General features: G+C 36.5%; 1 protein-coding gene across 3 annotated transcripts; it reads right to left on the reverse strand.

Moving 5' to 3' along the window:
- Positions 1-2,047: 2,047 nt before the first annotated feature.
- On the reverse strand, positions 2,048-13,040 carry LOC102607545 (protein TOPLESS-RELATED PROTEIN 2-like). 3 transcript variants are annotated; one of them, XM_006478836.4, is made up of 25 exons: positions 12,073-13,040; positions 11,459-11,638; positions 11,056-11,169; positions 10,812-10,970; positions 10,393-10,573; positions 10,190-10,316; positions 9,997-10,106; positions 9,690-9,828; positions 9,340-9,449; positions 8,972-9,041; positions 8,805-8,878; positions 8,628-8,723; positions 8,417-8,512; positions 8,117-8,244; positions 7,625-7,859; positions 7,385-7,552; positions 5,911-6,018; positions 5,688-5,834; positions 5,196-5,306; positions 4,934-5,116; positions 4,674-4,802; positions 4,177-4,272; positions 3,385-3,570; positions 2,689-2,861; positions 2,048-2,594 (listed from the first exon to the last, which is right to left on the reverse strand). In XM_006478836.4, exons 1-25 carry the CDS (start codon positions 12,150-12,152, stop codon positions 2,387-2,389), a joined length of 3,408 nt encoding a protein of 1,135 aa, XP_006478899.2. In that variant the 5' UTR covers positions 12,153-13,040; the 3' UTR covers positions 2,048-2,386. The 3 variants fall into 3 exon arrangements, with proteins under 3 accessions (XP_006478899.2, XP_052293049.1, XP_006478900.2); XM_052437089.1 differs by having other exon boundaries at positions 5,688-5,830; positions 5,907-6,018; XM_006478837.4 differs by having other exon boundaries at positions 2,048-2,591; positions 12,073-13,039.
- Between the last annotated feature and the right edge of the window lie 146 nt (positions 13,041-13,186).

Below are 13,186 nucleotides of genomic sequence, written 5' to 3' on the forward strand. Positions count from 1 at the left end.
TTTTTTTTTTTTCAATAGAACTCGTGGCAACTTAAAGTCATATTAAAAAAAGGATAATTTTTAGAGATCTCCCCTGAGATTTGGTGTATTAACACCTAAATAGAATATATTCATATAATTACATATACCTTCCCTACAGTTAGTATAAAAATACGTATAGCGTCAAATAGAAGGGTAAATGTGTAAAAACATATTTTAAATTAAAAATATTTACTTTTACCAAATCATTAAAATTTTGACCCAGTTACCTGTTATTGGCCCAACCTTGACCAGCCGGTCATGGCTCTACCGGAGGCTGGTGGTGGTGCTTTGCCACTGCCGGAGTCCTCTCCTCACACCGGCGACCAACCCCATTCACGGCAGCCTTTAAATCAATTGCGTCCACCAACACACATTAACCCAAAGTACACTTGAAGGGTCTCTTTAGCTTTGCGTTTTCCCTTCACTAAGAAAATTCATCAGCTAATATAATAAGTTTTGTTGCCTTAGATTTGAGATTATAGAGTCCTGAGCAGATGTTGTGGTTGTGATGTGGGTTTTATTGTATTTGACTAATAGGCAAAACACCTTTTATTAGCCTACAAGGACGGTGTCTTTTTTTTTTTTTTCTTGTTGGTGAACTTCGTGAAGAATCCAGCTTACTTCTTTCTTCCTTTTCTTTCTTCATTTTAATTCATTTTTTTAAATTTATAATAACTTTTTGAGATTGAATTATCGGCTTCAAATGTAAATGAATGGTATTTAGTATGTCACAAGTGCATAGTTTTTTTTTTTTTCGGATGTTTATTGTTGCTGGAATTAATTTCTCAAGGTTTTGGCACCACTCTCCATTGGATTTGCTGTGTTCATGGTACAATTGGCCACAATCCTAATCACTCGCACTGGAATTAACCCAGCAAGGAGTCTCGGGGCTGCTGTTATTTACAACAAGGACAAGGCCTGGGATGACCAATGGCTCTTCTGGGTGGTGGTGCTTTGCCACAGCCGGAGTCCTCTCCTCACACCGGCGACCAACCCCATTCACGGCAGCCTTTGAATCAACTGCTTCCACCAACACATTAATCCAAGTGGGCTTTTGTCTCATTACAACCCCCACACCCCTGCTGTCCCTTTGGCCATCGCCGACGCCACCCAACAGCCGCTAACATCACCCTTGAGCCATTATGATACCATGCCGCAACCTCTGGCATCCCAAAACCCAACTGCACTCAGCTCTCAAAACCCTTGTTCGGGCTTGTCATGCCGCATACCGCTGCCGCAATTTCTACCAACGGTGATGGTTCCATATCATCACCGTCCATCCCCTTAACCAACCCCTCATGCAACCCCGACCTCACTAACATCTCAACAACTACGAACGCATGATTTCTTCAACCTGCACTTGCGGCCACTTTCAATGGAATGCTCACTGCCAACGGAATTCTCAAAGTTATATCTAATAATTTATTATTTTAGTAGGAAGGATATTTAGTAATTTTAAATATTTACTAACGGTCAACTTTATTAATTAGCAAGAAGGATATGTATATGTAATTACATGAATACATTCCATCTAAATGTTAATACACCAAACTTCAGGAGAAGTCCCTAAAAATTACCCTACTAAAAAAAGTACATGATGTAAATCACAAATATTCTAAAAAATTAATATCATTAAATTTTTTTTAGGCAACTGCTACAATTGAATTAAAAAAAAAAAACATTTCACACAGACTCCTTAATTGTCTGACAATAATAACTGAGTCATTCCCCAAAAAAAAATTGATTTTAGGCGAACGGTTTAAGACTGGTGAGTTTAGTGATTTTTAATTAACCCCTAATAATCCTTATTTTTTTTTCCTTAAATTCTACTAGAGCAACTAAAACTTTTTCTTTTAATTAACATAAATAAACTCACTTCTCTTATTGTTAAACCCCAAGACCAGATGGGTTCTTATAACTCATTCGATGCATAATCAAAACCTACTTACTCTATTTTTCAACATAACCAGCATATGCATGCCAAAAACTACTGTAAAAATGATATCTGCACACCATGGGCACTCGGTCCACAGAAAATAGTTCGTTTTATGTTAGGGCTCATTCTAAACAAAAACAAAAATCTTTTCTTCCGGAACCCTTAATGTATACATAATTCGAAAAACCAGCTAGAGTTACCCAATCAGCTTGCAGGTGTGCTCCAATTTTTGCTGGCTCAAAGCAACATAAAATGCCCTATCTACAGCTACCACAAAATGGCCGAAGAGAAGAAAAACAATTTACAACAGTTTATAACAGGCCAAGGCCATGATTTAGAGCAAAGGTGAAGACGTGTGATCTTCAAAACTCATCGGAAAAATAAAGAGGACCACCAAAATCTGTCTACGCTCCCTGCGGTATCAGCTTGTTACCTGGGCTCGGAAGGTTGACCACTCAAAGGAGGATTTGATGAATTAGAAGGGAGGGGACCATTATCCTGAGAAGGTGTGCCGCCCCACTTCAGCTCAGCATCTGAGGGCTCAACCACGTGCACCGCTCCATCACTCATGCCAAGTGCAATCTGATTAGGTTCAGATGGATGAGGTGCGATAACCAAAGGATGGGCAGTGTTGCTGCTGCAGTACATTTCGTCAATGAAACTACTCATGCTACCACTTCTTATTTGATATAATAACACAAACGGAAAATCCTAAAGAAATTTCCACTTACCTGACAGCATAGGTAGGTATATAAGCAGATGGGCCTATTCGACATCTGAACCTTAAAGTCTCTGCATCAAAAACTCCAATAGCACCATCACAAAAGCCAGCATAAACCAGTAAACCATCACAGGAATATATTGCACTTGAAATTGGAGCTGGGAGTGCGTCTTTTGGAGACCACTGAAACAAAGGAGATTGCAAAGGCATAATTATAAGAGCATAACTAACATCGGGACCATTATAACACCAATATTAAAGAAAAAAACAAATATAGATGAATAATAAAGTACTCCAGAGAAATTTGATCAACAGGTTTAACCTTACATTTGATCTGGTCATTTTGCTTGGCAAATGTTGAAACATACTAAATTGACTGTCATATACATTTGCAAAATCAATAGGCAGTATTCTATGTCAAGTCATATCGAGAATAGTCTAACTGAAAACTAGTTAATACTCAGCCACTGTAATGATTATAAGTACAATTCAGGTCATTTGGGACCTTCAGTATGGAAGAGGACTTTAAAAAGCCTAGTTAGTTATGTTATCATCATTACTTTTTTACCCCCCTCCATGGAACTTTTCTTTTTCTATCAAACTTCATCAATGGATCATGGACAGCAACTGATAATTTGGTTAATGTACTTAAAAGGAAAATGAATGAAATGCCAAAAACATAAGGACAAAGAGATAGAAAACTCACCGAACGTGAACATTCCAGCTTGCTGTCATAAACTGAAATTTGGCTTTCATGGACAACCAACAGATGGGTTTGATCATTATGAAACTGGACTTTAGTTTCTCCAACCAAAGGGGATTGACGACCAGCTGGTGCTTGTATGAACCTTGATTTCAGTTTCTCCCATTTATCAATGCTCCACATACACAGCTGCATCCAAAATTTAGTAAAAGTAAATTTTATGTTCTGAAAATAACAAATCCCAAAATCAGCAATTCAAAATAAGAAATGAGACGCAAGTGCCAACTTAAATTTCAAGAACATGACCCCATTCAGCAATTGTTAGAAGTGGGACAGTCCATGTTTTGGTTTACACTGTTGGATGCACCTGATGTATAGGCCTATTTTTCTTTTTCCTTTTCACTTTTGCTCAAGTATCTCGTTCTACCTACGACACTTAACATCTTACAGCGTCAGTCATACTTCTTTGAAGAATTGACAGTGATTTACTTTAATGTCAGTATATAAATCAACTTACCTTGCAATTCACAATTTATTATGGTCATTGACATTGTCTAATGTCAGTATATAATAAATCCAAAAGTCAAAGCATTTAACTACACCATTTACTTTTGCAATAGAATATTTCTTCTCATAATTTAAACAAGTAATTTTAGGAGAAAAGTTATTTTGTTAGATGCAATCACACAAGTAGCATTCCCAAAAACCTAGCTACAATAAATCAAGAACCTATAATGAAATAGAATGAGTGATATATGATTTCTACTATTACAGAATAATAAGTCAGTAATTAACCTGTGCATCTGCCCCTGAAGATACCAGTGCATTCAAAGTTGGGGAAAACGCAAGTCCTGTTATTCGATTCTGGTGACCCTTAAGTTTGGTTTTAACCTGCAAATGATAACCAAGGTTAAGTATGCTTTAATATCATATATTACAGACTAAGCTGAAGATAATAAAGGGATAAATGATAAGATCACTGTAAATCAATTAATTCCTTAAAACAAGTTAGCAACCGTAAGATTTTCCTTTCAATAAATCTCATCCCATAAAAAGAATAAATATCTGTCTAGCCAATAAATTTGTAAAGGGGAAAAGGTGGAAAATAAGCACAAATTACAGTATACAGAATTACAGGTGATAATTCTGCAAAACCAGCTTAGAAAATCAAATACTAAACTTTTCAACAAAGGAGAAACCATGTCTTCAAATGAGACATAAATTATTACCAATGATACAAGCAACTAGATTAGAAAAATTCATAATACTAAAAACTAAGTGAGCTACTTCACCTCATCAACTCTGACATTATATATTTGAACTGAAGAATCCTCCATGCCAATGGCAATAATATTATTATCCTGGGGATGGAATGCCAAAAAGGTGGCTGCAGGAGGCGGGGACATAAACATTGTCATGACCTGAGAGGCAGTCACCACTTTCATTCATTCACAAGGAATCACAATAAATTTCATTGCCAATTTTTTGAAATTATGTTAATGGACAAGAAAGGAGTATCGCTTTCATATCTGGAAATGCTGTGGTAACTAACCTTGAATGTCATCATGTTGAACAAGGAAACCTTCCCGCCAGATGCAGACATAACATAAGAATCATTTTTAGATAGTGCAATGCAAGCAGCAGACTCTTCAGTTGGTTTACTTTCATTTATGTCATTGGTCATAAGAGTCCCACTAGGAGGCTGCCACAATTGTGGCGCCACATTTGCAGTAGCCTGACAAGTTTGCAGTAGATTGCATCAGAAACATCACAATATAAACAGAAAGAGAGTTTGCAAATAGAAAGGAATAAACCTTCCCCGACGGATTCCTTTCAGTACGCTGCCATTTCCAAAGCTTGTGAACAGCGTTACTGGCAAGGGCTAATAGAGATAGGCCAGAGTTGGTGTAGATCAACCGAACAACCTGAAATATAAGATCAATTTGCACAATTAAGTTATTAAAAGATAGAGCAAGCATGTATATACTTATCTGATACTTATGTAAGACAAAGTGGATATGCGATTGTGTAGATTAGACATGCAACCTCAAGTATATGATTCTTAACCAAATTCTCGCAATATATGAAGTATCATAAAGCAAACGTTCTTGTCTAACATGTCCTCAAGTGAATAAATTTCTGTTTCAGTGCAGACATCAAATTATAAACTCATAAAAAGAATATCCAATAAGATGGAAGCATTATTGTTTCCCCATTCCCTGCCTATTTTTTATAAGAAATGAGTGGGATGGTGTTCTCCCCCAATTCAAAGAAAAATTTGAAAATTCGAACACATCATCAACTACCTTGCTTGCTGCTATAGAATCAGGCAATCTCAGGGCTTTAATTTGTGATGGATCTGAAATATCAGGAATTCTCCAGCTCTTAATCTTGTCCACATCTTCTGCTACCCGTGGTTTAACATCAACCAGTCTGCTACTGTCTATGGCTCCCTGCAGTGGCACAGCATATGAACTTATGCCCCAGATAGGCTTAACTACTGTATGCAACTGAAAAACCAAAACTTACAAGACTGCTGATAGAGACAGCAGGTGGACCCCTATCAGGGCGTTCCAGAGTTGGAGCAATGGCAGCAGATACATTTGACGCTGGACCTAGAGCATTGATAGTCAATGGCTGAAAAAAAGGTGAACAAGAAACAAATAATGAAATAAAAATGCAAAACGAAATTATTTAATAAGCTATATAAGTACAATAGAAAATAAAAGAAGACATAAAGGTCTCTCTCTCTCTCTCTCTGTGGAAAACTTTGCTTCAGGTATAAAAAAAGCACAAAACTGATCTCTTTCTTCCTCCCCCCCCCCCCCTCCCCCAAAAACCCCCCCTTCTCTCCCCATAAAGCAAAAGCTTCAGTTAAAAATCCAAACTTATTGACCTTAAGAGTCACCACCATATCATCTTCATAGATAGGCTTAGAATATGATGACTATAAACAATATTATATTTTTACAAGCCAAGAGTACCACAGAAATAGTGGTCAACAAGAATTTGCGCAATCAGGAGTGTTGTTTTCAGTAAAGATAAAACAATCTTAATCATGATTAATGTGAAGATTATGGACCGCTTGTTCACTCTTTGGAAACCCCACAATATCACTAAAGTAAACACAGGTATCATTTCTTATGTTGGGTGGTGGGGGTAGAACATCGCAATCATGATCAATCTTGGCTTAAGATTGATTAGGCTAGTTCTGACCTACTTGTATAAGTAATATTTTCCACTAAAACTCTCGTTTTAAGCTGGCTATTCTTCCAAGACAAAATCATATTTCCAAATATCTTTCAGTGAAGGAAACTTTGTCAGTGTCAAACAATTATTTATTCTCGACAACTACAAATTAAATTTATCAACCAAACAGGATACAAATAAGTTGTAAGAGTCTTAGTATTCTACTAGAAATAAGACAAATTGCATCTGAGAAAACTATTTAAAGATAATCCCCTCCAACAGTCCCACAAAAACAAGCTACTTTCAACCAACATCAAAACAAGTGGCATATAAAACTACTACCCTAATTATGCACAAAACTGACCTAAGTAAGATGGGTCATGCCAACCACAAAACAGCCCTCAATAAGTCACCTAGTGAGGGGCATGCGCACCATGTTTAGATGGTTGTACGTGCAGACTAAATCTCATAACAGTGGCGGCATGATACTTGGACTTCAAGCAAATAGTCATAAAATTGACATGAACTGTACTACTGCAAACAAAATATTATTATAACAAAATCTTCAGAGTTGTTTATATTCGAGTGGCCAGAAGGATCAATTAGTGTCCATGGAAATGACAACTCAAAAAGCTCTACCACTTCAACTGATAAATTACTAAAAAGAGAATTTAATCACAAAGATACTCTTTTCTTTTCAGGATTTTAGTTGTATACAGGTTCAAATTACAAGAAAAGGAAAACCTCTGGCAATTTCTTACTGGGTCACAAAACAAACAAAAAAAAGAAGTGAACAACCAAAGCACGGAATTACCTTAGAACTGATGGGTTCAGAAGGGCACCGATTTTTATCCATAGCCCTGCCCTCCAACATTCTTAACAAGCGCACACCATCACTGTTGGCTAAAATTTTGATACCATTGTCACTTGTTGTGACAGCCAGCAAAGATCCTTCCTTGTTAAATCTCAGTCTAGGACTAGCCTGCAAAGAGTAGAACGGAATTAATAACTCTTCAGAACTACAGTTAAATACTTACACATAACAAACACCAACCGGCAATCCACCATCTGCATCAACAGTTGTCAACATATTCATATTGTCCATATCCCAGAATTTAATTTGAAATTCATCACCAGCAGCTAAAAACCGATTCCTTGTTGTGTCAAACTGGACAACACCTAAAGATCGCTTTCTAAAACCAGAATATGTCCGCTTGATGGCTCCTTCACTCTCATTCCACTCCACTAAATGGGATTCACCTTCTTTACTTGTTCCACAAGAGAAGAGCCTGCAAGAAACAGTCCAGCAGTCCTATTCGTAAGTATATGATTTAAGAATTATTAAATTAACATCAAATAAATGGTAGAGAAATCTCTTAAAAGTTCAGGTAAGAGGTCCTTTCATAGCTAGATGCTATTAATTCCTAGAAAAAATAAAAACACCATTTAATACTTAGATTATTATATAAAGCACAATGTGCACAAACTATGTGGAAACATATTAAACTATATTAGCTTCTTCCATTTGAGTGTAAGCAAGCTTTACCTAGTTCCATCTGCACTATAGGCCATCATGGTGCACCAATTTCCAGGAGCATCATAGTCCACTCTAGATCCCAAGTAGTCATACAACCAAGCTTTAATCTTTCCATCAATGGCAGTAGAAAAGATAAACTGAACGTATAGACATCGCAACATGGATAATATCAGATTTCATATGGGCTGAAACTAGCTTATTTCTTTGAGCTATTTGTTAGGGAGAAAAAAGGGAAAAGTAAAAATACTACAATCAAATCACCAATAATGAGATCTAAATTGATAGACGGAAAAAACTAAAAGAATTGACCTGAATACTCTCTTTATGGTGAGGGCAAACTGAATATACAGGAGCTTCATGGCCTTCAAAAGTATACTGTTTACGTCCAGCTACGACATCCCATACCTGTTACCAGAAGAAACCAAATTTGGATCCCCACAAGCCAAAACTTAAAATGGAGGGAAAGAAATGGCAATTTCCGCTTTTGTACAGAAGCATGGGACAATCTTTTAGGTGATACCTTAATCATCTTGTCATCACCACATGTGACAATACACAGTTGCTTGTTGGGATGAGCAAATGCAATGTCGTTAACACCACCAACATGGGCATCAATCTAAAAGATGAGACAAGTGAGTCAATAGCCTATAGCTAGCCATCAATAGGCCCAATAAGAAATTCAGAATACAGAACATACCTCTAAGTGCTGCCTTAGTTCACCAGTTGGATTGTAAGTATAAAGATGAACAATATGTTTTGAAAATGCAACACCTAAACATACAAAATCGGATAAGAACATCAGAGTAATGTAAAAAGTATTACGTATTTCATTCAGACTCAAGGGCTCATAATTCATGTACTTACCAAGCATAAGTCCATCAGGGCCCCACACACACCGATTAACTGATATTGCAGCATCATTTAACAATGCATTCTGGTATTGTACATAGTTTTTTTTTTTTTTTTAAAAAAAAAAAGAGGATTAGTCAGTGTTTCAATTCCTTTAAAAAAAAAAAAGAAGAATGGTTCAGTATGCAACTCATCACTGGTTAGCCAAGAATCCTTTTAGTGGTTATCCTATGATAAGCGACAGATTTCTAATTCTACTTTCATTACAAATTAAGTATATAGGTTTGGTAGACTACCCAACCATGCTTAAGCCATTCTCGACTTAATTAAACAAATTAGGAATTGGTACTTAGTGACCTCTAGGAAGCTCAGAAAGAGCATACCTGCAGTGGCATCGAAGCAGCTGAAATATCCCAAACCTTGAATGGTTTATGTGCCAACCTCTCCCGGGAGCCAACTTCCCATAGGCTGATGTCACCAACATTTGTCCCGACTACAAACAGGAGATTGAAAATTTTGAATAAAGAGACAGTGTCTATTAAATTGTTTAATAATTTTTGGATTAAAACAGAAATGTATTATTAAAATAGAAAAAAAAATGTGAACCAGAGGTCTGCACAGGCAAAAAAAAAAAGCCTTTAATTAGCTATCAAAATCTGTACAGCACAACCACCAGGACCATCTATACCCTTCTACAACATCATAGCAAACAATGTATTTTCCAAGTATAAACCTAAAAGAATAGTTTGCTGCTGAGGATGAAAGTCCATGCTCATGACATTAGATCCTTGGTTTAGGGTCCGAACAACAGTTTTAGTAAGGTCATCTTGAGAATAGACATTTGGAGTATGTGCCACACCAGCAAAAGACACCTACAAAGGCCAAATGTAGTCATGTAAGAGGAAAGAAAAGAAAATGATGAAAATAGTAACAACCCCACATGAAGTCCACCAATATACTTATAACAGCTATCCACTGCAGAAAGAGCTTAAAAAAAGTTTGTTTTGGTGGGGGGAAGGGATTTTCCAACTTATCCACACCTCATCTGATTGGCCAGTGCGGATTCGCTTCATCAAGTGATCCGAATCAGCTGATTGATAATCCATCCCAGTCATACCTGTTGGTGTCCTTGGGTGTTTCAAGAATCCAACTGAAAACCATAAAGAAAATCACAGAACATAAGCCTTTACAGAGCAGAAAAGTAATCCACAATATAATTGCAGACATCCTTACCAGCACTAGAAGGCTGCACAAAACCAGGGGGACCTGCAGCCATTGAGGGATGGGGCAGAGAAGGGCTATTGCTCGACATCCACCCAGCAATAGCACCAGGAGATGGGGAAACAACAGGCTGAAATGGCTGCACATTAACATTCATCGCAATTATCATCTGGCATTTACGTGTTTTGGATGGCAGATAGATGCAATATACTTACGCCATGAGCACCAATTGGAGGAAATTGTCCTGCCTTAGGAATTGGTCCCACAAGAGGGTTGTTTGTAGGAGGAGGAGGACGAGCTCCATTACTCGTAGGATTACAAGAATGGTCAGTGAAGAGTGTTTTGATATCAGGGTTTGGACGAGGATTCTTGCAAAGCTGATGCTGCCAATTTAGACTGTAAAATCAAAAGCAGACATAAGTTTTTACTAAATATCTCTGACCAGTAGGGAGCAGGTCATCTGTAAGTCTAAACATAATGTCATGAACTATTTTATAGACACAACTGAAAGCTAAAATGGAAACCCAGTATAAAATAAAAAAATATATCACTAGGTCTTATTCTTTACCAAAAGACTCCATGCAGCAGACAGACAACAAAGAAATTAAGTAACAGTAAAAAATTCAAGAATTACCTTTGGTTTATCAATGTTCTCAGTCGTGAACTCTTAAATGATGGGAAGCTAAGCTTGTCTCGAAACAGAGGGTTCGCTTCAATTAGCTTTTTAAGCTCTACAAGCATGATATTTCGAGCTGATTTTGTGTCTCCATACTTGGAAAGCTGCTCATTTTGCCTAATGAAAAGCGCACACAGCAAAGATTAAGTAAAAGCGACCACATGGCATGCCATATGAATTGACAAAATGATACAGGAGGCACCTAAAGTTATCAAGAGTAAGAAGCTGGGTAATCTCCTTGAAAAGTTCCTCGTTGAATGATGAAAAAACCTTAAGGTCCTTGACAAGAATCTCAACAGCCTTTGCTCGATCTTGCCTGAGCAGGAAAGCAGGAAAAGAACATCATTATGTATAAAACAGTTTAAGCATAAACAAAAATTTCAGATCACAAACCAAAAACTCAAATGCCTGCAGAGCAACGATAACCACAACAGCCTTTCTAAATAGGACAAAAGCTAAAATAATCTCCCCATTCATTCTTAAAATGTCCTTATCACATCAATTTTTATTGGATTTTGGCATAAGCATTAGCGGTGAAAGATTAATGATTTTAAAACTTAATCATTGACAAAGAAGTGATTGAATGCAGATTCTCAAAAACTCACCTATCAAGAGCTTCCAAATACTTCTGCTTCCTGATTTCAAAGAATATCTTCATCGAGTACCTGTTATCTTCAACCTTTGTGAACCCACACAGATACCGTTCAACCTCATCCCATTCACCAGCCTGGACTTGATCTTCAAAATGCTTCATATTGAAGAAAAAACCAGACTCTTGCTCCAACCTAATATTTAGTTTCCAATTAACATGTACACAGACAAAAACAGAGGATTAGCCAGCTATCCACATCTCAACTGTCTTAAACTCCACCCGCAACCAGACAATACAGAAAATGATGAAACAACTAAGAAATTACTTTGCAAGCACTGTGAAAGTAATTGTCTCATCATGAAGAGCTAAAAGCAAGCAACTTAGACTTTGAAAAGTGAGCAAAGTACTTCAAAAACAGTAAGCAACTCAAAAATTTTTCATAACTTAACAACTTGAAAACCCCCATTATAATTAAGCCCATAACAGTATTTCTTCAGAATAATGTCAACAAGCTTTACTTAACTGTAAGCTTAAATTGTAAATGTTTCTTTGATTTCCTGAGTTGTCCCGGCAGCAAAAAAGAATCTTAAAATGAAAGAAAACAATCAAAATGAAAACTAAACTTACTTATGAACTGTTTCCTTGAACTTTTCCTCATCCAAGAACTGCAGTATCAAGAATACCAGTTCCCTACTTAAGGAAGACATCGTCCCAGGTACTCCTAACGACTCCAGTGCAAAGTTGCTATAGTAAACAAACTCAATAAAATTGACAGAAGCCAACCCAAGTTCACCCCAAGAAGCAAGTGGTAATTTACCACATTAACAAACACTCGACAATCTATTAATGTGCCCTTAAAGCTGCTTCTTCCTCAATGGTTTTTCGCAACAGTAGTATGCCTCAAAATCATTTCAACAATACCCAAGCACAATGAGTCTATTTCTCTGCTCGTCAACAGAGATCAAAATATGATAAACCCTAAATTGCCCACAAGCTATTTGTTCTTCAGTTCTATTTTGCCTTCGTATAATCCTTCAATAGTAAATAGTTCATCGAATATTAAATAAATTCAGCCCCTCAAAATAAGCACAATAAATTCCTTCACCAAAACAACTCATAACCCCCAAACCGAATATATATAATATATGAGACAAAACCCACTACACATAAACCCTAAAATTCAAAATTTATATTAAAAAATCCAGGAAAAAGCAAAGTTGATCCGGGCGCGACTGACAACAGCAACCAACAAAATCCACCATAAAATTACCACAAAATGATAAACATTTCTCCTCTTTTCATCTTGAACTGAAACAAAAATGAACGAGGGTTAGGTTTTTTTTTTTTTTAATCTTCTTTTACTTGCTAATAATAATAATAATAATAACGATGCTTTTTTTGTGCAGCGGCAGAAACAACCACCACCTCCCTCACTTTCTCTCTCTGAAAAGTTAATAGAAGCTTTGATTTTTATATCTACTCATCTCTCTGGCTCTCTCAACATTCTATATAGAGAAAGTAAATCAATTTCTTTCAAAAAAAAATAGTAATTTATTAATTAATTTCTATAATTTTTTTAAGGGATTAATATCTATACTTTAATAACCCTTTCCTCTCGAACTGATCACTGATGAATATAAAAAGCGTCACTTTCTATTTCTTTGAAATATTTAATAATCAATTATTTCTATTTTTACTTTTTTTCTTCCCCGCCTTTTTTTTTTGGGGAGAGAATTCTGTA

This window comes from Citrus sinensis, chromosome 3 (genome assembly GCF_022201045.2).
Source record: "Citrus sinensis cultivar Valencia sweet orange chromosome 3, DVS_A1.0, whole genome shotgun sequence".
NCBI classification, from domain to species: domain Eukaryota; kingdom Viridiplantae; phylum Streptophyta; class Magnoliopsida; order Sapindales; family Rutaceae; genus Citrus; species Citrus sinensis.

Coding starts and splice junctions, on each gene's coding strand:
- LOC102607545 (XM_006478836.4), bottom strand. CDS start 12,152: ATGTCTTCCTTAAGTAGGGAACTGGTATTCTTGATACTGCAGTTCTTG. Junction 8,724..8,804: donor AACTAAGGCAGCACTTAGAG/GTATGTTCTGTA, acceptor CTCATCTTTTAG/ATTGATGCCCATGTTGGTGG. Junction 5,835..5,910: donor CTGTCTCTATCAGCAGTCTT/GTAAGTTTTGGT, acceptor GTGCCACTGCAG/GGAGCCATAGACAGTAGCAG.